The sequence below is a fragment of the Acinonyx jubatus genome, chromosome A3 (genome assembly GCF_027475565.1).
Source record: "Acinonyx jubatus isolate Ajub_Pintada_27869175 chromosome A3, VMU_Ajub_asm_v1.0, whole genome shotgun sequence".
Lineage (NCBI taxonomy): Eukaryota > Metazoa > Chordata > Mammalia > Carnivora > Felidae > Acinonyx > Acinonyx jubatus.
This window is the reverse complement of record NC_069388.1, coordinates 33,864,093-33,889,136: the sequence shown is the minus strand read 5'-3', so window position 1 is coordinate 33,889,136 and position 25,044 is coordinate 33,864,093. Positions and strand designations below refer to the sequence as shown.

The 25,044-nt window shown below is 38.3% G+C and overlaps 1 protein-coding gene across 3 annotated transcripts in view; it reads right to left on the bottom strand.

The window, feature by feature from the left end:
* The window catches only part of PLCB1 (phospholipase C beta 1), a 695,548-nt gene that overhangs the window by 208,035 nt on the left and 462,469 nt on the right, over positions 1-25,044 (bottom strand). For all 3 annotated transcript variants that reach the window (XM_027069591.2, XM_027069592.2, XM_027069593.2), the window contains exons 5-7: positions 9,318-9,397; positions 7,456-7,509; positions 6,261-6,336 (exon numbers count right to left, since the gene is read on the bottom strand). In XM_027069591.2, coding sequence (XP_026925392.1) covers positions 6,261-6,336; positions 7,456-7,509; positions 9,318-9,397 — 210 coding nt within the window. The remainder of the gene's footprint in view (positions 1-6,260; positions 6,337-7,455; positions 7,510-9,317; positions 9,398-25,044) is intronic.

Genomic DNA, 25,044 nt, shown 5'->3' with positions numbered 1-25,044 from the left:
TGTGCTACCATTAGGTTTCACTGGTGTCATATTTCAACACTCTTTAACTGTATTGTGCTCCCGGCTGTATGGTTCCATTTCTTTCTAACCTGAAGAACTACACAAGCTAGGACCTGTGTGTTGTTTGTTAACTGCTGTGATTGCAGTGTGTAACATATAGTAAGTGCACAATAAATATTTACTAAGTAAATAAATGTAATTTATGAGAAAGGTGGAAGTTGATAGAATAGAATTCCCATAGGATAATCAGATTCAACTGAAGTCATTTATATAAGATTCCATACACATAATTTCAGACCATAATATGCTTTCTTAAAACTCTGACCATTGTTTATTTGCCAGCTATGAATTAGGACTTTCTATTAAAGAGAAAATATTAATGAGATAATCTCAATAAACACAATATTATTTTCATTGCCAGTTAGATGTTAGCACATAGGGAAAAAAAACCCCATTCAATACAGCTGATTTTCTAGGTCTCATTTTTCTTTGCCCAACTTGACTGATGAGGATATCCTAAAGTCTTTTGTGTCTGTATAGGAAAATGGGAGAAGAAATAATTTGGAAACATGAGTTAAAATGAGTTAAACATGAGTTAAACATGAGTTAAAATGAAAGCTAAACTGAAAGGATATAGGGGAGTTATTTTTGGAAAAGCTATGGACAAGTCTTACTTCCTTACATCTTAAACAGGGCTGAAATTCACAAATCTCATTCATATATTTTCTTTTCCTGGATCTCACAATTTGGTAAAGTGGATGTAACAGATTCATTTTGTCTTATCTGAGCAGGAGGAAGCTCTCGGCCTTACATTCTAAAGATCATGCCCACTATTCAAATACTCTTCTGCAATCTTGCTGGACCACACTAGCTAGAGATGGTGTATTCTTTTTTTGTTTCCACAATCCACATTTATATATCTTCATTATAGCATCTATCATGCAGTTTTCCCCATATTTTTTATATGTCTGATTTTCTACTAGACTGAGTTTTTGAGTGGAGTGACTATCTTTTATTTAACTCCTTTGTGTCCTAAGCACACTGCCAGGCATTTAATAGCCACCTAATTAATGTTTGCTGGTGAACCCAGGATATGGGACCTGACCTTAAGTCTCCTGTCTTGTAGTCCAAGACTTGGCCCTTCACATCATGCTTCCAATACAAAACAGATCATCACTGATTATCTTTGCTATTGTTATACGAAATTTCTGGAGGGAGGGGCATCTGGGTGGCTCAGTCAGTTAAGCTCCTGACTTCGGCTCAGGTCAAGATCTTGTAGTTTGTGAGTTTGAGCCCTGCGTGGGGGTCTGTGCGGACAGCTCAGAGCCTGGAGCCTGCTTCAGATTCTGTGTCTCCCTCTGTCTCTGCCCCTCCCCTTCTCATGCCACCTTAAAAAAAAGAAAGAGGGGCGCCTGGGTGGCGCAGTCGGTTGAGCGTCCGACTTCAGCCAGGTCAGGATCTCGCGGTCCGGGAGTTCGAGCCCCGCATCAGGCTCTGGTCTGGTGGCTCGGAGCCTGGAGCCTGTTTCCGATTCTGTGTCTCCCTCTCTCTCTGCCCCTCCCCTGTTCATGCTCTGTCTCTCTCTGTCCCAAAAATAAATAAAAAACGTTGAAAAAAAAATTAAAAAAAAAAAAAGAAAGAAAAAGAAATTTCTGGAAGGAAAACTAAGAAGGGTAATGTAGTCTGAATCAGGCCCATTTTTTTCCAGAAAAGTATTGCAAACTTTAAAAATGAAGTTGCTTCAATTCCATGCTTGTATCCAAAGAATCTCAAAAGGGAAATTAAAAAAAAAAAACCTCAATAGTAGTATTGGTAGCATTTGCATTTCCAGATTCCTTAGACATAGTTATCACATATTCACATACCAAATTAAAAACAGGAAAAGGAAAAAAAACCCATATACATATGCATGTGAAAAAAATGCTCAGAGGATAATAAGAACTAATATATATTGAGCACTTACTGTGTGCCATGCTTACAGAACTTAAAAAAATTTTTAAATTTTTTAAATTTATTTTTGAGAGAGAGAGAGAGAGAAAGAGAGAGCAAGTGGAGGAGGGGCAGAGAGAGAGGGAGACAAAGGATTGAAGCAGGCTCCAGGCTCTGAGCTGTCAGCACAGAGTCTGATGCAGGGCTTGAACTCACAAACCAGGAGATCATGACCCGAGCCGAAGTCAGATGTTTAACCAACTGAGCCACCCAGGCACCCCCATGCACACAGAGCTTTACTTGTATGTTTTCATTTGATCCCGTGTCAACTCTATATGGTTGGCATGGCTAGTGACCCTTTTCAGATACAAACACTAGGGACATGGCAGGTTACAAAACTTGTCTAAGGTCCCAAGTGTGTGTGTGTGTGTGTGTGTGTGTGTAGGTGCTATGGCTTTGAACCCAGGTCACTTGATTCCATAAGTCACACTGTAATCCAGCAAACTAAATGTTCACATCAATTTATTCTTAATATTTTTGTTCTAAAGTTATAAGGCAAAAGTTGAGTTGGCCATACAGTACATGAAATAATCACAAGTAAATTACTCATAATAAACCAAATTCTTAGTGTAATTTTAAGACAGAATTTTGAGACAGAGTCACAGCTACACAAATGATTATATTTTTTATTTATAGGCTGGGTATAAGTCATAGGAGAAAGACAACATATTACAGTCATCCTGGGAGAAGTATTTTTACATTTTATTTATTGTATTCTCCAGTAATATTTACAGTATTCTTTAAATCCAAAATAGTTACTGTTTGCCTTAGCATTATATGTAAGTTCATAACTATAGTCAACTTTATTATTTAAAACTAATACAGTTGATCCTTAAACAATGCAGGAGCTTGGGGTCCCGACCCTCCATCACATGGTCAAAAATCCATGTGTAAATTTGACTCCCTCACAAATTTTACTAACAGCCTACTGTTGACTGGGAGCCTTCCTGATAACATTAGTAGTCGATCAACACAGATTTTGTGTATTATATATATTCTATCCTGTATTCTTACAATGACATAGCCTAGAGAAAGGAAAATATTACAAAGAAAATCACAAGGAAGAGAAAATACATTTATAGTACTGTACTGTATTTACTGAAAAAAAAAATCCACATGTAAAATCATGTAAAATCCATGTAAAAATCACATGGACCAGTGTGACTTAAATCTGTGTTGTTCAGGGATCAACTATCCATTGATTTATTCCTAACTTGTTCATTACAGTGTCAGTGCTAGGGGCACCTGGGTGGGTCAGTTGGTTAAGCGTCCGACTTCGGCTCAGGTCATGATTTCGTGGGGTTCGTGAGCTCGAGCCCTGCGTGGGGCTCTGTGCTGACAGCTCAGAGTCTGGAGCCTGCTTTGGATTCTGTGTCTCCCTTACTCTCTACCCCTCCCCCACTTGCAGTCTGTCTCACTCTCTCTCAAAAATAAACATTAAAAAATTTTTTTTAAAAAGTGACAGTGCTATGCAGTGACTATAATACAAATCCAAATGTCACTGAACTATTTTCAAGTTAATAAGTCTTAAGTCAAAGGGAATTTGGTTCAAGAAAACCACTTTGAGTTCGCAAAAAGTTTATGGGTAAAGTGGTAATTTTCTGAATATGGAAAGGTGTTCAAAGGTCTCCCTGGAAAATATGTTTGGGTTATTAATAGAAAGACAGTAATTGCTTTGTCTCTCTTTTTAGATACAGTGCTACTTTTTAACAATTAAGGTAACTTTGGCAAGCAACTGTAGTCTCTAAAGGAGTACCCTCTAAAGGAATGTGTTATTCCAGTGGATCCAGTTGGCCAGGATACAACTTCAAGTGCATTAATTATTCCTAACAATGTGCACAAAGATAATGTTTAAAAAATCTCAACAGGATATCCACTGTGTTTCTGGTAAAGTACTATTTACAGAACACAATTAAATCTAGTCTGAACGACCACTGGCTATGAAATGAGGCTCCCAGATATGCGGCCCTATCTACCATTTATGTAGCCTTTTCTTCTGTGGGGTGTTTCAAACACCTCTTGTCAGTATATCCAGAATCGTTTTGCTAATTAGTGTATTTTTTTTTTCCAGAATCACTGTTCTGTAGATATGAAATTACAAGGCTTTAAAATATATCAGTTCATGGAAACATTTATTTCCCAGCTCTTAACCTGTCTTTGGATTTTAGATCTTTTTAAAGCATTCTAATTCTACAAGTCCCCCAAGTAAAGTATACTTTACTATACTATGAATAATGATCTTTTAAGACTTCATTATAGAGGCTGATTGTTTTTTTTTAATCTCCAATTTGTTTTCAGGAAATTGTCATAACATCTAAGTTACTAAATATAAATATTTTTTTTCATTTTTAACAAAACTCTTATTTGAATCTCATTTTCTTTTTAAAATGTCTCCAGCTGATATTGGTCTGAAAGCATGATCCTATAGTAGACATAGTGGATTGTAAAAACTCAATTTATATTTATTGACTGAATTTTCAGTATCCAATTGTTTAGAAAATTGCAATTTACAGAGAATTGCTTGATGGATTTGATTTTCTATTCAGCTTCAATTTCTATTCTTTCTTTCCTTTAGCTAGACTTATAGTAAGTTAAAATTTTTGAGCATTATATTCACAAGATGTTATCCAGTAAAGGTAAAATCAGGAGTAATTGCAGAGGAAAAAAATTTTCATGGTTTTCTAAATTCATCCTTCAAGTTTTTTTTTTTGTTTTTTTGGTTTTTTTTTTTTTGTGCTTAAATGCAGAAGTCTTTGTCATTGTTATTCAGACCAGTAAATTTGTTCCAGCCTCAGGGTTTTAGCACATATCCTTTCCTTTTTCTGGACTGATTCTCCCTTATTCACAATGGTAGCACTCCATTCCTTTTGCTCACAGCAACCCCCCAGCCCCCCCCCCCCCACCCATTTACATATATGTCAATCCACGTGTTTGAGGAGCACCCCCGGAAACTGTATGGTCCTTGGATCCTAGGATTATGTTTTGTTCACTAACACATTCTCAGGGCTTGAGGGCAGGTAGTATAAGAGCTCAAGAAATATTTGTTGAGCAATGATGGGACCTGAACTGGCACATCTTTCCTACCCCAAAGCATTTAGGAAAGAGCAACAATGAGCAAATTCGATCATTTCAGTTTACATATTCAAGGGAAGGTTAGCATGTTTGGGGGAGCCTTTCCATGGCTCTGTCCAGTTTTGTAGCATCACCCACTTTTTCCACCTACAGCAGGAAACTCAGAGTGGGGGAGCACTCTTCTTTTTCTTTCTGTTACCTATTGAAGTTCTTAATAAACTGCATTTTCCTAAAAAGTATTGACAATAAGAATGGGCTGTTACATTTAATAATAGCACTCAATACTTTTTCATAACTTAACAAGTTTAGGAATGGTTTCTCAACTTCATTCAGTGCAAACTGAACATTTCCAGAGTGTTTCAAGAGGCTAAAAGGTTCTTCCTATAGTTTAAGTGTTATCCTTGGGAAAGAGCTTACTTGTTGCTTAGATACTAGGATAAAAATAATTTGCAATAGAAAGGCGAGTTCTGCATATAGCCTGAGAAAAAGATTTTATATAATAGACTGCTCTCCCAGAAATAATGGTAACAAATCATTTTAGAGCCAGTTATATAGGACTGCACTGAAATGAAGGCAAATTATTTTAGGTGGGCAACATACATTGAGTGCCTTGAATGTGCTGGGTCTCTACTCTCCTCTATCTTACCACCTTATGAGCAAAGTAGGCAGTCTCCAGATTCATTCTGCATCCCTCCATGCAAAAACTGTATGAGCACAGCCCAGCAGAGAATGTAAATATATTTATTTATAAACATGTACTCTCATGTTAATTTCTTATTAACCTACAAGTCTTAAAACTAGACATTTTAAATGGTTAGAATAAGATGGATCGATATTTTAAATATCTTCCTAATCACAATCCATACTGATTAGCTAACGTCTCAATGGACGTCAACAAAGGATTTGTTAATATGAGAAGTTTAAATTCTTAACAATAATACTTTTTGGCCCATATCTTTTTATATTAGATGTTTCTAAAAAATTACTGTTTACAAAGAACAAGGATCTTTGTAGATAAAATATTGGGTTTATGGAAATGAAAGAAAATATAATTACAGTGGCCCCATGTATTGTAAATATTAATATTAAGTCCTAAGGACTTCTTAAAAAATGTTTGGGTAATATGAGGGCAAGCTATATTTCAGTATGATTATTACAGCTGTTTAATACTACTAATTCCAGAAAAGCAACATGCTCACCCTTGAAGATGGAAGACTACAAGCCTCTAAAGCAGTTTCAACTCGCTTCCGGTCTGCTGAGAACAAGCGGTATATGCTGTGAAATGAAGTCACAACACATGAGATATGGACCACACACTTACCGATGACACCCATTAGAAACATCCCATTGAATAAAACCTCCTCGTCATTCATCTTTAAAGAATTAAAATATATGCATTGCTTCATGCATCTGCATATATGTTCTAAAAAAGATCTATGTATGTGCTTTTCACAATCACAACATCTAATATAAAATCAACCTTTTGAGGCAAAGGTGATGACCCAATGAAAAACCATGGCACTAAGTAGCCTCTAATATTAAGTACTTAAATAAATCCTTGATAACTCTTTCTCTTTTGCTGCTACCTATTGCTCTAAAGGTGTAGGTTATTAATATTATTAGTAGATAATGAATTACTCTTAATAATAATAATAATAATAATAATTTAACATTGTTATGAATAAGAGCCTACCAGTAAGTCAAAGGTTAAAGACTAAGGACATATTTCCTTTGGTCAGTAATTTGGTTTTAAAAAATAAAATTTATGTGCATCAGCTATACTTCAATAAAAGAGAGGTCAATTTATTAACAAAATAATATTTAAGTACTGCATTAAAACTGGATTTTATTCAATAATTTGAATTTATGGGTTCTATTGAAACATGACAAAATCTAGCATCCAGAGCCCACTGGTCCCACAAGGAATATGGTAGAGGTGAGCTGTCATTGTCTCCTCTAGATAAATTTTACTCTAGTTCTTCCCACTCCTGGCCTGCAACATCATGTAAGTTCCCTGCCTGGTTTCTGTTGACATTTGAGTTTGCAGCTCCTCCTTCAAGGCTAGCGTCATCTTGGTAGAAAGAGGCATTGAAGTTGCCCAATTTCTATTCCTAGAATAGATCTGAATCTCAGATGGCCTTTTGGGTTTAGCAGTAAGGTTTCCCACCCTTTCTACCCATTTCCTGCTTTGTTGTTTCTTGAAAATGATGCCACAGGAAAATCCCTATGAGGAAACTAGCTGCATTGACATGAACATGGAGCATGAGGGAGAACAAGGTTACCATGCATTTTCACGCTCCCATTGGGCCAGTGGATAAATGAAACAGAGCCATGGCATGTAGTCAAATCTTTGAGAAAAGCACATGAACACTGGGAAGGGCTCCCGAAGCTTACTTTTTGAGAGGAATGCGCCCTTCTGGAGTGACTTGCAGCTTAAGCTTCGTATAGCTGTTGGAGAAGCAGAAAAACAAGTGTTTAATCTTTAAAATGCTTTCTATTAAGGAATAAAATACATAGAAAAGGGCTGATGCCTATGTACAATTTATTGAATCTTACAAACTGTTTAGGTCTCTGCAATCAGTACCCAGATCAAGAACTAGAACATGATCACCTTAGCAACATCCCAGAAGCTCCTCTAGTGCCCCTTTCCAGAGCCCAGTCCCCAAAATGGAACCATTATTGTGACTTTAAACAACACAGATTTCATTTTAGCCTGTTTTGCACTTTATATAAATGGAATAACATTCTTTTGTGTATGGCTTCTCATATTTTTGAGATCCATCCTTATTTTTCGCTTATAGTTGTAGATCATTTACTCTCATTGTTGCAAAGTATTCCATTGTGTCAATACAGCTACTGTATTTATCTCTTCAACTGCTTATGGACATATGGATAGAGAGAGAGCAACAGAAATTTTGAATGCTGCTCATGGGTGTGTGGATTGGGATTACCACTTTAGGAAACTGCACATGCTATGACCCATCAATCCCATATCTAGATATATATGCAACAGAACTGGTTATAACATGTTCATCAAAAGGCATGTTCTAGAATGCCCATAGCAGCTATTCATAGGGATACACTTGTTTGAAAGGGATATCCGAACTAGACAATGATTAGCCAAGTAGATGTTTTACTAGCTATAACATGCTATGTTTCAGATACAATGTCTTCTTTATCTGTGTCCTCTTCCACTAACTCTACCTGGCACATTAGATGTTCTAGAAAGTTCTCATAGATGAAGGGCGATAAACTCAAAGACAGTAAAGAGAAGAAAGGCAGCGGGTAGGGAGAGGCATTAGAAAGGTCATCAAGGTGACAAACTAGAGAGGAGATGATCAGATGAAAAAGCATTTAAGTAATGACCTGTGCAGTATTAACAGTAAAAGCAATTCATAGAAGAGTAAGAAAGAAATGTAGCCTGGAGTCTTAGGTCTGGAATGGTGGGTATGTCTTACAGAAGAACAGGGAAAAGAGAAAGTTAATAAGTAAACAGAGGACCACCTAGTAATGTTTCTGCTTGTGGTTTTGATTTCAAGGCTTTCCAACCCCCTGGACATCCATAGCCTCCAAAGTGAACACAGCAAATTTTCCTTGCTGCTCATCTGGCAAAAATCATTATTTTCCTTGGTCAAATTATTTTTAGAAAGACTGTGTAATTCCAGGGTGATTGAGTAATCTTGTTTTGCTTGTCTTTCCTCCTCCTTTTTATTCTGTGCCTTCCTCTGCATCTTTTCTCTTTCTCCTTTCTTACTAACACTTTCTGGGATCTGCAGGCAGGAATCAGGACATCAGTTTATGACTTAAGTAAGCAGGGAAGTTATTATAGAATCTATCAGAGATCTAAGACTCTAGAGAAATGAGTACTGTATGTTGTTCTTTTCCTTCTTCAGATAAATAATTGATATGACACAGGCATATGTATATAGAAGCAGAGGACCCTCTGAAATTAATAATTTTTGGTTCTGAGCACAGCTGCCAGGATTTGGACGTGTCTCCTTATTGTGTGTCAAAGGCATTGACATTCAGGAGAGCTCAGCCTAACACGGATGTGCAGCTTGGAGGAAAGAGCAATCTTTCTTGGAAGTTTACCAATTCTAAACACTGGAGGTATCAGTTCTCTAACAAATCCCAAAGGGAAATTTATGTTTATCAATGTAAGAAGCCAGTGCAGCATAAACAAAAAACTCACAAAGGACAAAGGAAACTGACTCAGAAGAAGCAACACCCTTAGCAATAAAATTAGGGCTACTTACGCTTTTTCCAGAAATGCGTCTCTGGACATGTTTTGGGCCAGCAGGTTTGTTGCCAAACTGAAAACCTCATTTGTCCATTCCTGAAAGATGTAAATCACACTTGCATTAGCTTGCATACTGTACAGCCTCTAGACACATGTTTTTAGCTAGGCTACCAGGAAGACAAATTAGTTCAGTCTGTATGCCTTAGGGACTTTTTCCTTTTCTTTTTTCTTTTCTTTTCTTTCCTTTACTTGTCTTCTCTCTCTCTTTCTTTCTTTTTTATAAAAATGACATAATTAAATTTAAAGCCCTGAGTAACTGCTCCTTTTGAAGGAAATGTTCTTATCACATAAACAAAATTTTGTCTGCTTTTAAAAATCCTTACTGATAGAAAACTGGTATGTTGCCTTTCAGTAACCAAGTACTTTTTACTAGTTTCCTAGCATTGTAAAGAGAGAAAGAGTTACCGAAGAGTTTAAGATAGAGTCAAATATATTTTCAATGCACCTGCAAATGTAATCTTCCTACTTTGCTACTCAAGCCAAAGCAGCTATACCAGGGAACTTTAAAATGTTAGTTATAGTTCTACAAGTTCTTAAAATCAGTTGCAGTCACAAAGTCATACTGTATACCATACTCTGTCTCCCCAGCAATTCTAGCAGCCTCTCACTACTCCCCTAATCCAATCCCTACCTCACACTGCTCACCAGTGTTCTCACTTGGCTTCCAAGAAAACAGAAAAGAGTAAATCTACAAAAAAAGTTGAAGTTCCATTCTGGGTGATAATTTTGAACACAGAATTAACATTGTGCCTCCACTCTACCCACCCCCCCCCACCCAATTCTTTAAGAGAAAAGGACATGAGAGCTAAGAAACCATGTTTTTTTAGTTCAACGGCTTTTCCATCTAGTTTATTTCTACTTTGTTTTGTTGGTCTTCCGTATTTTGCCCTCTGACTTAAGGTATTGATAATATACCATCAGGTAATACAGTAACATTTTAGATAGGACTTGGGGTATAGAGTGGTGAAGAAGGAAGAAGGAAGAAGGAATTCTAAGTAAAGAAAACTGTCTGGGAGAAGAATCAGAGGTAAGACTTAGAGAGAATGGTGAGTAGTCTCATAGGAATTGCAAAAAATAAGGGTAGTTGCAGTGAAAAAAAGGAAAATTGGGGCAGAGTATGGAGAGCATTTAATGTCTGTTGAGGTATCCAGAGAGAATCTAGCAAGAAATTCCATAGCACTGAAGGCCTTTTTTAGGGTGAGAGAGGAGGAGAGCCGAGGCTGGATTGTGCGTTAGGGGGATTATCTCTTTCTTGGCCATGTGGAGAATGGAGTTGAGGCTGAGAAACCAAAAAGAAGGAACTCAGCTAGGAAGCTATCCCAGTTTAGGAGGTAATTTTGGAGGCCTTGAACTCTATACACTATTGGTGGAAGACTTGGAAGATGTGACCCAGAGTAACTGTGAGGGAAGGAAAATAGCTGACCACGAAACTTCATGTATAAGCAAATAAGCACTGGAATAACTCTTTAATAGCTTTAAAATAAATTTCCTCAAATTTGATCATTTTAAACTAAGAGTAATTACCTACTGGCCCTGATTTTTACAATACGCTTCTTGTATAATATTTTCTGAGCTAAAGGTCAGACTTTAGACATTTCTACCTCCATGGCAACTTTACGCATCAGTGAAAGTATCTGTAATTGAGGTCAATGTACCATATCATGTTTACTAGGGGGCCAATTCCATACCAGAAATAGGTACAGTGAAGGCATTATGAAGAGTTGGGGAAACTTAACTGGGTCTGACCTTCTAGGTTGAAAGATAAGATCTCTATTATAGCCAGCCCAATAGAAATACAACATCAGCTATGTATGTAATTTAAATTTTTCTATTTGCCACATTAAAAAATTTAGAAACAAACAGGTGAAGCTAATTTTAAATAAATATTTTTAATGTTTATTTATTTTTGAGAGAGAGAGACAGAGTGGGAACATGGAAGGAGCAGACAGAGAGGGAGACACAAAATCCAAAGCAGACTCCAGGCTCTGAGCTCTCAGCACAAAGCTCAGTGTGGGGCTTGAACCCATGACTGTGAGATCATGATCTGAGCCAAAGTTGAATGCTTAATTGACTGAGCCACCCAGGCACCTCAAGCTAATTTTAGTAGTATATTTTATTTTAACTAATATTTCAAAAATATTAATCATGTAATCAACATAAAATGTAGCTATTTTATATTCTTTTTTTAAAAAAGTGTTTATTTCTTTATTTTGAGAGAGACAGAGAAAGTGTGAGCAATGGAGGGGCAGAGAGAGAGGGAGAAGGAGAATCCCAAGCAGGCTCCAAGCTCAGTGTGGACCCTGACATGGGGTTTGATCTTATGACATTGAAATCATGACCTGAGCTGAAATCAAGAGTCAGATGCTTAACTGACTGAGCTTCCCAGGTGCCCCTTGTACTCTTTTTGTGTACTTAGTCTTTGAAGTGAGGTATTGGTTTTACACTGATAGCCCATCTCAATTTACATTGACAACCTTCCAAGTATTCACTAGCCACAGGTAGTGGGTGGCTGTGGCTGTGGCTGTAGCCTTTGGTCAGTGCCCATCTTCTAGATGCTTAGCTTTTTATAATGGGTCTTTTATAAAGCCAGCCAAAGGATAGCATCATCACCACCCTCACTACACAGCCACGGTTAGCTAATTCAGAAAGTAAAGCACAATTTATTTTCATCACATTGTCAGAACATGAACATCTAAATTTCTACGTGTGGAATTCCTAGAATTCATTGGCTTCCTGCAGCTCTTTGAGATATTCAAAAAATCTGACCCAGGCTAAACCAAAGATTCAGGGACTAAAGCAGTGGTCAAGGGAACTTTAGAGATAACCCAACTCTTACCTGGGTACTGGTTTCTGTCTCTATCATCCTGAGCTAAAACAGCACGTATCTTACTTTGGATTCCCCGGAAGCAGACCCTGAGCCAAGGACTGACGAGGAATGGGTTTATTATAAAGCGTTCCATGGCAAATTTATAGTGGACTGAGCAGGACTGAGAAGGTTAGAAGGTAGAAGGGTGTGACACCAAACAAACTCAGGCACATGGGAACTTTGGCCTTTTCCATCCTGATGTAGACCACACATCAAAGTTGAGTTTTGATGAAGAGCATAGAGCTGGAATATGGCAGTCCCTGTGCCTGTTACTCTTGGTTAAGGGCTGCTGGAGGTGATGGAAATCCCCAGGTACTTCTGCTTTTCTTGATAGTACAAAGGGGATTCCAGCATTCAGAAGGAACAGCCAACAGAGGCAAGGGTGCTGGCTGCTGGAAGTGAAAGCCATCAAGGTATTGTGTGTGAAGATGGAAAAGGATTGGAAAGGATATGGGCAGAGCTCTGCTAGAGTCGGCTATGGCAGGATAACATATTTCAGAACTTCTGGGTACCAGAAGTAGCTACATTGTGTAGACGATGTGCAACCAATGCCTTGAGGGAATTGATTCCCATATGTTCAGTGCTTCTGAAACTTGCATGTACATAGAAATCTCTGAGGGTCTTGCTGAAATGCAGATGCTAATTCAGGAAGTCTGGGTAGGAGACAGAGAATGCACATCCCAAGTGAAGTCTATACTGATCCATGCTATGGGTAGCAAGGTTCTAGAGTAGACTTGCAGCACTGAGGGAAAGTTTGGTAGAAATGAAGGACTTTAAGCTCCACACCAGATCTTCAGACTCAGAATCCACATATTTTTCGAGAAACCCTTGTATTTTTTAGGCATACTGATGTTTGTTTGAGCATACTGCTAGGCCAGGAAGAGTATTTTGAGTAGTAATGTGTGCCAGGACCTGGTTTAGGAAACATTATTCTAATCTTTGTCTACTTGCTCCCCAAGCAAATAAAGAAATTATTTTGGTTATTTGTTTTAGAATAACCAAAGAGATCTCACAGCTGCGCTAAGAACAGCCTGCTTAAAAAGACATGGCCAAAGTCGCTGAAAGCAGCCTTGGCTCTTCCTGAGATACGGCATATGCTTTGCTGCAGGATAGACTGATCCCACCCTGGCAGTGTTCTCATAAATTCAACACTGGGCCCTGGTGAGTTTGGCACTGGAAGGACAGCTTCTAATTTTAATCTGGAGGGTTTGTTTTTCCACTTTCATAGACAAGGTTCTGATGATTGCCACTAAGCTTGGCCCAACTTCTGCTGTTTCAACCCTGAAGCTTCTTAAATGATGTTTTCTGTCCTATGATCAGTCTTTTCCCATGAAGGGGACAACAGAGACCTGACCTAGATAGAGATCTGAACTAGTTGATCTGAAGGTTAACTTCCATGGAATTTCATCTGGAGTTTAAATGCACCTGTTTGTGTCTTAACATATGCAAGACTGTTTCTGAAATTCCCTCACCATCCCCCCCTCCACACCCCACCCCTGCCAGAGGTTCTGGTGCACTTACTGTAAGCGCCAGTCTTGACACCATTATGGATACAAAGTTTCCCTACCGGGTCACAAAGTTAAGGCACTTGCATTTCTAAAGGCATTTCAGTTCTGCCATTCTTGGCACAGGATTTAGGTGTTTGCTTAATGCTGCCAACAATTGTTTCACATTTGTCCATTACTCTTAAAAGTACTGTTTGAGTGTTTACTATGCACTGACCTAGGTCCCTTGCAATAATACCGTCATTAGTTCTCACAACAATTCTCTAGGAGGTAGGTACTGTTACTAGCCTCATTTTACAGAGGAGGATTCAAAGTTACAAAGCACTTGTGAATTACATTCTCAGGGCTAATAAAAGTCACAGTTTGGGATTAGATCACTAGTTTCTTGGGCTCCAAACCCTGTACTCTCAGATATTGTGCTCTCTGTCATTTTGTTCTAGAAAATTTTAAGGTGGCTGATACAGTTAAACAAGATGAAAAAGACAAGTAAATCCACTTAAATGTATTCCATATAAAACAGTGACTCAGCATTTACCAGGGGCTAGTCTAGGCATTTGGCAAATAATTAGCTCACTGAATCCTCACAAGCACTGTAGGAGATAAATTCTGTTACTACCATCCCATTTGTATAAATGAGAAAGCTAAGGTGATCAATAATTGGCATAAGGTCACACAGCTCATTATAGGCACCCCTGAGATTTGAACCCAGGACATTTGGCCCTGGAATCTGTATACCTTACTGCTGTACTATGATGATGAAGCAACCTATGGAGTTTATGAACTAAACACCTTATCGACATGCTATAATGATGAAATTAGAGGAGAAATAAGATGGAGACAGGGGTGAGCCCAGTCACAGAGTACAGGTCTAAAGTCTTGGAATTTTGATAGAAGTGGGTCACAAATTCTACTCACACTTGCTTTAACCAATGTAAGGAGAGATCCAATCACAAATGCTCGACCCTTGCCCTAGATGCAAATGCCATTCATGAAGCAGTTCAACCATAATGACTAGTTCTGAGAACAGAGAGAAATTTCTCCCTTTGGCATTCACACTCTTAACTTCTTGGCCTAACTTTTGCTGCAAGGGATATACAGGCAAAGACAGAGGGTTCTGGAAGAAATAGAATTCTTGCAGATGTTTCTCCTCCCAAGGTTCGGAGTTATGTTATCTTTAAAACTTTAATGTATTTGTTCTAATCTTTTTTTTTTCTTACACATTATGTATTTTTCTTACACATAAAAATACAGAGAATAGTTTAAGTAACACAGATCAAAATGTAACAAATGTTAACACTGTGCCATATTTACTTCAGTACTTTTTAAAAATATATCCTTAAGATTTTGCAGTACAGATTAATTCCATGCTGTGCTTCTCTCTAGTTTCATTTTTCTCCCTTTCTCCAGGACCAGATTCTATATTGATATCTGGATGTCAATACCACATCTATTTTCATGGGGGATAAATTAGGATTCAGCAAACTGAGGACTGAGGGCTAAAGCCAGCCTGTCACCTGTTTTTGTAAATAAAGTTTTATTGGAATACAGCCATGCTTGTGCATTTACTTATTGTCTATGGCCGTTTTCAGGCTACAATAGCAGAATTCAGTAGTTGTAAGAGAGTTTGAAAAGGGCAAATTATTTACTATCTGGCCCTATACAGAAAAAAAGTTTGCTGGTCCCTGGTATGGACCCTTGTATATTTAAAATATTACATAAATCATATCATACTTTATGCATCTTTGGCCAGGGACTATTTGCAACCAATATTATATCTTTAAATGTATCCTTGCTTCTGCATGTGGGTCTAGTTACTAATTTTACCTACGATACTATTCCACTATAGGAATGTATAATTTATTAATCCGTTTTTTTATTGATGAACATTTACGGTTTTTTCCTTCAGAAAGTCTTGTTTGTACAAACCTATTTCTTATTGCTTTAAGCCACATCTGGGAGATTCTCTATCAATATAGAATATTGAATATATTCAATATCATGAATTCCTAGAATCCATGGATCTTCATCAGTACCAGATGCTGATACTTGCTCACCAAAATGATAAGGACACGATGTTCCCATTGGCAGTGTAGGGGAGCTTGCATTTTACCAAATGCTCAAAAACACCTGCTATTATTAGGCTTTCAGAAAATGTTCACAAATCTGATAAATGCAATGTGGGATCTTGCATGTTCTTAATAAACACCCCTGATTTACCAGGATAGTGGAGAATCATTTTATATGTGTTGGGACTGTTCTACTTTTTTGTTTCTGCAAATTTCCTGTTAACATTCTTGCTTTTAAAGTTTATTTATTTATTTTGAGAGAGAGAATCCCAAGGAAGCTCAGTGCTGTAGTGCAAAGCCTGATGTGGGGCTCAATCTCATGAACCATGAGATCCTGACCTGAGCTGAAATCAAAAGTTGGATACAACCGACTGAGCCACCCAAGTGCCCCCCTGTTAACATTCTTAACCCATCTTTCTTTTAGAGTATTTGTGCTCATTGTCTTTAAAAAGGGGAGAGATTTGTTTGTGGTTTGAGCTCAAGCACAGGCCGGTGGTCACTATCAGTCCTATTGAGAGAAACAAAGTGCCACACAGTGACTGCGTGTTGTAAATGGCACTCAGGGCATCATGGCATGCAAGGCATCCACCCAGGCCATGGCTGTGACCTGATACCAAGCAGCTGGAGTCACACAGAAAAGGCAGACTGTAACCTCCGCCCTCTGAAACATGTCTTCATGCAGTGAGTTCTTTGGGAAAGAAAAATATTCTAAAAGGAATACCGAATACACATAAAAGTTATGAGTCAATGGTTACCCTAATAAAGTAAAAGGATTGACAAATGATAATAATCTAAAAGCAAGTACTTCCAAAGGGCCTCATTCAGATGCCTCAATCTCTCCATCTATTGTATTTAATCAAGTTTTAAAAGGTTTCTGGAATAAATAATACTTTACATAAGATATATCTTATTTGTGAGATATATGAAGGTCCTAACAATTTTAAATAGCTGTCCACCTAGTTTTCATTTTTTGGCAACCCCCCTACTGCCATCACTGATAACAGTATCATTCCCATTACCTCTATTCAGAGGCAGGTAACGGTTTGGGATTTAAGTAAGAAGGGACATTGTGCAGCTCATTCAGAGTTGCATTGCCTGGCTGAGCACATTTCTCTCACTTACTGGCATGCATCAGAATTCATATCACTGAGCATTTGTCTTAATGGTACAGTAAAGAATCTTTTCACGGCAAAAGATGGTCTATGGGTTACAAAGGCTTTCATTAAAAGCAAAAAGGGGGGTGCCTGGGTGGCTCAGTTGGTTAAGCGTCCGACTTCAGCTCAGGTCACGATCTCGTGGTGCATGAGCTCGAGCCCCGTGTCGGGCTCTGGGCTGATGGCTCAGAGCCTGGAGCCTGCATCCGATTCTGTGTCTCCCTCTCTTTCTGCCCCTCCCCCGTTCATGCTCTTTCTCTCTGCCTCAAAAATAAATAAACGTTAAAAAAAATTAAAAAAAATAAAAGCAAAAAGGACTATTGGAGAAGTCACTGCATTAAATGATAGTATATCGAACTTTTAGAATTTTCGTAAAATTTCTGGTACAGTTTCTCTTTTTTTTAGGTGGCAGTGACAGTTTTATATCTTATAGTCAAAGCGTTCATCTCATCCTCAGCGAGAAATGGTTGTCAAATAAAATATAGCTATCAAAAGAAGAAAAAAGACAGGGAGCATATTAGGATCCAGTATTATCACTATTGGGACACTAGAAAATTATATTACTCAAATGATGTAATATCAAGGAAAGATGCATAATTACTTTCAAAAGACTATGTGATTCAAACAACTTTATGCTGCAATTGACAAAAGCACAAGTCAAGCTAGCCTAGGAAATAAGAGAATTTATCAAGGACACTGGGGATTTCCTGCAATTGAAGGAAAAATTGTGCAAACTGCAGCAAAAAAAAGATACATATAAGACATCAGGAACCTGGGGCCTAAAAGCCAAGGAGATCGTCTTTATTGCTTTTCCATTGCTCTCTACTCCTGGTGGCATTATTTTTTCTACTGATATTATTTTTGTTCCCATGGGCACCAACTGCATCAAAAGTTGTGGCACATGGTACCTCCCACCACCGGAGATAGTCTGATGACCTCACGGTCAGTATGCAAAATCCTGACAAATGTCTCTGATTGGTCTACCTCTAGAACAGTCTAGTCAGGTAAGAACCTAGTAGTATCCATGAGGCCAAATCATTGGAACTGGGAGAGAAGCAGTGAGCAGAGAATGGAAGAGAATAAGAACAATACATATATCCATTCATCGGAGTACTGTGGAAAAGCAGGTGGAAGAAAAGGATATGTGTCGTTTACACCTTGGATCTCATAGTTCTGCATCCCATTCTTTTTTTTTTTTAATGTTTATTAATTTTTGCGAGAGACAGAGACGGAATGCCAGTGGGTTAGGGGCAGAGAGACAGGGAGACACAGAATCCGAAGCAGGCTCCAGGCTCTGAGCTGTCAGCACAGAGCCTGAAGCAGGGCTCGAACCTACAAGCTGCAAGATCATGACCTGAGCCGAAGTCAGACGCTCAACAGACTGAGCCATCCAGGTGCCCCTGTGTCCCATTCTTTTTATAAAATAGGCAATAAATCCACACTTTTGACTTGGGTTGACTTCATGAATGAATGAAATGTGTCAAGGAAAGAGAATGACATCCATGCTTTATAATTAATGCCTTTTAAAATTAGTTTTTATGTCTTTTTCTTTGTTATGAGTATTCAATCACTATTCCTGGCTACAGCATTTGGGTAATTACTTCATATATTTTTTAATGTAACTTGAACGATGCCACAATAGGTTGTAAGAACTCAGAGTACTGTGTGCAACATTGAGCTCAGGAGGCTCCCCAGTTAGTAAAGTAGAGAAGCTTTAGTGTTAGGGCTTAGGGCATCTACATCGGCTTCATAGACATGCTTTAGTTTTGCTTTACGCTTTGGGCTCTATTCCGAAGAATTGTTTCCCAAGTATCTTTCTCCAGATAAGTGAAACACTGCTGTAGTACATGGGTACCCTGATGACCTAAGGAAGAGTTCACACGATTGAAAGTGCAATGCTCAAGATGAATGTGAAGAGAGTTCTTCTAAGGGAAAAAGAATAAAGCCTCTCAAAAGAACAGCATCTGTGGCACAGTGTGAAAGAAAGGAGAAAGATACTTGGTTTGGCGACGTTCTCCCAATGATAGGTTTTTCAGCTATACCATTGTGAATCTCAGGTGTATGTTGAGCCTCAGCTAAGGGACATTCTCCTCCCCCTCCAGCTAGTTTACTGAGTCATTGCTCTTTTGTACAATAAAGAAAATGTTGACTGAGTGCCCTGATATGAAACCCCTAAAGCTTCCTTTCCATGGCTTTCATGTCTACCCACCACATTCTGGAAATGGTTCTTTCCAAAAGCCTCATGGCACTATGACGAAAACACTTGCTATTATTTCTTGTAAGCCTAGCAGTATTGACGCTAATCGTTACTTTGGTTTGAACCCGCTGGAGTGCTGTGTACTATAGACAGCAAGTGTGTGTAAGCAGGGTCTGTAATTATAATTGATACCATTGTTTATTTGTTAAAAAATAATTCCATTTGAGGAGATCAAGTGAAAAAAAATTTTAAAGAAAAAGACAATCCAGCTGATTTTTTTGGTAAGATGTATATCAAGCGGAATAAAAGGAACAATCATAATTTCTTGGGAGTAAAGTAGTGTTGCTTTCTCCATTAAGTGAAATCTCACAAAATTAAAACTGCATTCCTTGAAATTTGATTAGTAAACTACACACAGGTACTTCCTCGTTAAGTTTTAACAACCTATGGAATTTTGCTAAAATATAATTTTCTCATTTGGAAATCAATTTGTTTCAAATACTGTAATTATACCTCCCCATCTTTAATTTTTTTGTTTTTCTTGAGAGAGACAGAGACAGAGTGTGAGCTGGGGAGGGGCAGAGAGAGAGGGAGACACAGAACCCAAAGCAGGCTCCAGGCTCTGAGTTATCAGCACAGAGTCCGAGGTGGGGCTCGAACCCACGAACCGTGAGATGATGACCTGAGCTGAAGTTGGCTGCATAACTGACTGAGCCACCCAGGAGCCCCTATATCTCGCCCATCTTTATTTCAAATCTTTTATAAGCTGGATTTTTTCCCCTTTAAATGCAGGGGTATTTGGCTCTCAGTAAGGACTCTATCTGTCAGCCCTTCCTATACTGGGAAAACTACTCTTTGCCTGTGGTTCCAGTTGCCTGATCTTTGGTCATTTTCTTACTGCTTTGGAAGAATGAATCTTGAATACAACTTGTGTTTGTCTACTAATTTAACATTAAAATACTGTTATTAGTTTATGTAATCATTCTTACTGACTCTCTTATTATTGATGCTTCTGCTAGTTTATTTAAATATAAATTTTATTGGATTTCAGACCCCACTCTGCTACTCTCTAGCTGTAGGACCCACTGCTCAGTACCACCTAATATCTATTTTCTCCTTCTCTCCTCACTGAAACCTGACATTATTTAGGCCAGCAATATATAATAACTGAAAAATCTGTAACTCCAGCGGCAAGGGTGGCAATGTGACACAGGAAACCACATGTTAGCAGAAGTTTGGGAAAATGTGGTTTCTGCTGTAGAGGCTCGTTTCTTTTTGCTGTTGGGAACACACATGTAACGGCTGGAGCCACAGAGGCATTTTGTCTATGAGGAAATGGCCATGGGAATCACAGGGTCCAGAAAACCTACCTTTAGTCTTCTTGCTGCATGAGCGGAAAAAAATTAAAAAAAAAAACAAAAAAACCCAAACCAAACAAGACGGTAATAAATGAAAAATCCTTAATTTATCTAAGCTACCATTTGGTTTGCTTTTCTATTATTCAAGGTCAAATGTAACCCCTGCCTGATAGAATCATCATGGACAAGTTTGTTTTTTTGTTTTTTGTTTTTGTTTTTGTTTTTGTTTTTTACCTGTCTAATATCCATTTGCCTTATAAAAAGGAGGAAATCATAGGTTTTATTTCATAGGCTCTTGTGACAATTAAGGGACATAATGTATATTAAATGTTTAGACCAGTGACAGCCCCAACACATGCCTAGTAAATGGTACTAATCTAAAAATTTATTATTTATTTTGGCACCTGGGTGGCTCAGTTGGTTAAACGTCCGACTTTGGCTCAGGCTATGATCTCATGGTTCGTAAGTTTGAGCCCTGCCTCAAGCTCTGTGCTGACAGCTCAGAGCCTGAGTCTGCTTCAGTATATGTGCTGCTGAAGTGAGCACAGCCTGAGCCTGCTTCAGACTCTGCACCTCCCTCTCTCTCTTTGCCTCTCCCCAGCTCATGCTCTGTCTCTCTCTCTCTCAAAAATAAACATTAAAAAAAAATTATTTATCAAATAAGCACATACATTGGTTTTAAAAATAAAAGTGTCCAGAGGGGCTATAACAAAAAGCAATGATTGCTTGTGATACTCTTACCCTAGTTTTGCTTCTTGACAGCTATTTTCATTTCTATTCTTAAATTTCTGGGACTTAATTCCATATTTCCAAATGATATATTTGTCCTGCTTTCTCTTGATTGACTGATTTTAGAATTTAACTATCAATATCCAACTCTGATCTGTTGTCCTGTCTCTCTTCTTCCTTCCTCCTGATAGAATTCTGTTACCACTATCCTTTCTCCTGGTCACCTCTACAACCTTAGCAACATGATTAAACCATTTCTTAATCCACCAGTTAAAGACAGTATCACGTGGCTTCTAAGAAGAGAACATTTACCTGCTAATACTTTTACCTTCAACTTCTGTTAGCTTAAATTTGCTTGTAAAATGATCAAAGTTGAAATGTTTTTATCTTGCTTACTGTTCATAATTGACTTCAGTTATTTGCATATAAATTGATTCTAAAAGTCTAGAACCGATAAAATAAAAATTTACATGATTACAAAAATGCAAATATAATTTTCTGCAGGGTCACGTATTAGACTCTGATTATCTTTCTTGTTATATTCCCATCACCATGAACTACATGGCTTTCAAAAGACGAGTCTCTTTAGCAAATGGTGCTGGGAAAATGAGACGGCAACACGCAGAAGAACGAAACTGCACCACTTTCTTACACCATACACAAAAATAAATTCAAAATGGATCAAAGGACTAAATGTGAGACAAGAAATCATCAAAATGCTAGAGGAGAACACAGGCAGAAACCTCTTTGACCTCGGCCACAGCAACTTCTTACTAGACACATCGCCAGAGGCAAGTGAAACAAAAGCAAAATGAACTACTCGGACCTCATCAAGATAAAAAGCTTCTGCACAGTGAAGGAAACAATCAATAAAACTAAAAGGTAGCCTATGGAATGGGAGAAAATATTTGCAAACAACATATGGGATAAAGGGTTAGTATCCAAAATCTAAAAAGAACTTATCAAACTCAGCACCCAAAAAACAAATAATCCAGTTAAGAAATGGGCAGAAGACGGAGACACTTTTCCAAAGATGACATCCAGATGGCAAACAGACACATGAAAAGACACTCAACATCAGTCATCATCAGGGAAATACAGATCAAAAGGGAACAATCTCATTACCAACATAGTATACATCCTTTTTGGACTGCTCCTTCAGTTGTTGAAAATTCTGCATGCTTTTAGCAGCGCTTATATTTGTATAATACTTTTCTTATACATTTATCTCTCCTTTTACGTTAATTTTCTTTGGGGGAGAAGAAACTTAAGCTGTTTTCATTTATCTAATATTTTCCAGCCTCCTACTCATTTTGCCTAAACCTAGTCCATTCCTATGTGTGCTATTTAATCTTCAAGACAGTATCTGTTCTTAGCTCTTATGTATTTTTTTGCACTATGTCTTTCATATTTTCCTCTCTTCTGTTTTCTCCTTCTCTCTTGCACTCTTCAGATTGATTGCACCTGTATCTCTTATCTTTTCTCTCTCTTCCTGTGTGTGTGTTTTAGTAATCTCTACACATAACATGGGGTTCGAACTCACGACCTCGAGGTCCAGAGTTCCATGCTCTTCCCACTAAGCCATCCAGAAGCCCCTTTTCTTTTCTCTCTGAAGGCTGTTGTTTTGTCTTTCATGTTTCCTTGTCTGTTTTCTGCCTTCACTGTGGTTTTTGCTTGGGTCCACACTCTGGGAGATTTCCTTCATTTCTTCTCACTACAGTTGTGTAGAACTTTGACTTTTATTCCATTATCTTATCTTTAGATTTCCAAAAAAAAAAAAAAGATTTTATTTTTGTTTCCTATTTTTCATAACATCTTGTTATCTTATGAATATAATATATTCAAAATTCTCTCTGGAGATGGTATCTATTTTAATTTTTTAGTTTAATTATTTGTTTCTTGAATTACCCCTGTATCTTCTGTCATCATTTCTTATTTTGTTCTTCTTGGCCTCCTTCATCATTCAATAATGTAGGCTTTCTCAGTAGCGTGTGAACATTTTGTTGCTACTTCACATTATAGGATGACAACAGAGGGGATAACTGGGAGCTCTAAGTATGTGAGATTTTCCAACTTGTAGACTTATCCTTCAGGTGAGCACGTGGGTGTCAGCCACTCTGGTGTGGTATCCACAAGAGTTTTACTCTGGATGCTTGACTCCAAAGCTGGCTACAATGATGTTTTTCTTTCTTTCTTTCTTTCTTTCTTTCTTTCTTTCTTTCTTTCTTTCTTTCTTTCTTTCATTTGTTAATGTTTATTTATTTTTGAGAAAGAGAGTGAGAGACAGAGCATGAGTGGGGGAGAGGCAGAAAGAGAGGGAGACACAGAATCTGAAACAGGCTTCAGGCTCTGAGCTGTCAGCACAGAGCCTGGCGTGGGGCTCAAACTCCTGAACTGAGAGATCATAACCTGAGCTGAAACTGGATGCTCAACTGACTCAGGCACTCAGGCGCCCTCTGATTTTTTTCTAATAATTTGTTCACTTCCACAAGAAAACAAGTTCTCAGCTTTTTGGTCTGGGAAGTAATTGGTTATCAATTATTCTGTATGCAGAGCAAGAGGAGGAGGTGGAGGGGCTGAGAGTTTTGTCCATATTCCTTTAATTCCTCAGCCTTCTTTCCACCCCTAAGTCTTGCTCCATGTTCTGCTGGACTGGTAGTTCTCAAGTTTGGGGGCATGTCTCCACTGCTTTTGAGTGGGGGTCAGTGACCTCATTGGCTACAGTTCTCTATGGAACCTAGACCGTGCAGAATTCTCTCCACTCTGTTTCATAGACACTCTCCTCACAACCTTCCCTGCAGACTTACTGAAAAATGTCATCTTGTAGTGCCGTATCTCATTCTCTTCATCACTGCATACTTATGTTCCTTTACCATAATTTTCACAGTATCTCAGGAGAGGTAGCACGTCACACCTGTGCTTATTCTGCTGTTTTGGACTAATAACCATTTTATATTTTATGTCCAAAATTTTTTATTTTCCCTCCCTAATTAGCTCTCCAGCTCAATTAATGCAATTCCAGAGAACCTGACATCATCTTTTGTTCCCTCTTTCATGCCATGTGTCCAATCCATTAGTGTATATATATATATATATATATATATATATATATAGCTTTACACTCAGAGTATATCCAGAACCCAGCCATTTCCCACCATTCTACCCCAAGCACTCTGTTCTCCTTGTTTCTGCTTCTGCACCCCTACTATGACTTTTCAACAGAGCAGCCAGGACAATCCTGTGAAAATATATTACACCAAATTAATCCCTTGCTCAAATAATGCAATAGCTAACGGTGTCACTGGAAGTAAAGCCATATTCTTACAGTGGCCACCCACCACTATTTGGGTCACCTATCACCCCCTCCCCCAACCTCTCTGACTCATCTCTCGCTGCTCTCCTTCTTCCTCATCCCATGCCGAGTACACACCTGTCTCAGAGTCTGCTGTCCTCCATGAGAATTACTTGACCCACTCCATCATCTTCAATTTTCTTCAGAAGTCATCACCTCAGGGTGACCTTATCTGGCCAATTTATTTAAAATTGAAATATGCTCTCCCCCCTACTTCCGGCATTTTCTATTCCCCTTCCCTACTTTATTTGTCTCAGCATCTGGCACCGTCTTATTGTGTTTATCGTCCACCTACCCCCACCTTTATGGAGGCTTCATGAAGACAATCATTTTTGTCTATTTAGCTTATCCCTGGCACTCAATATCTTGCCTGGTACACAGTAGGCAATTAGGTATCAGTCGAATGAATGAATGAATGAATGACTATTATCATATAGCCATTAGGGAAATCATTGA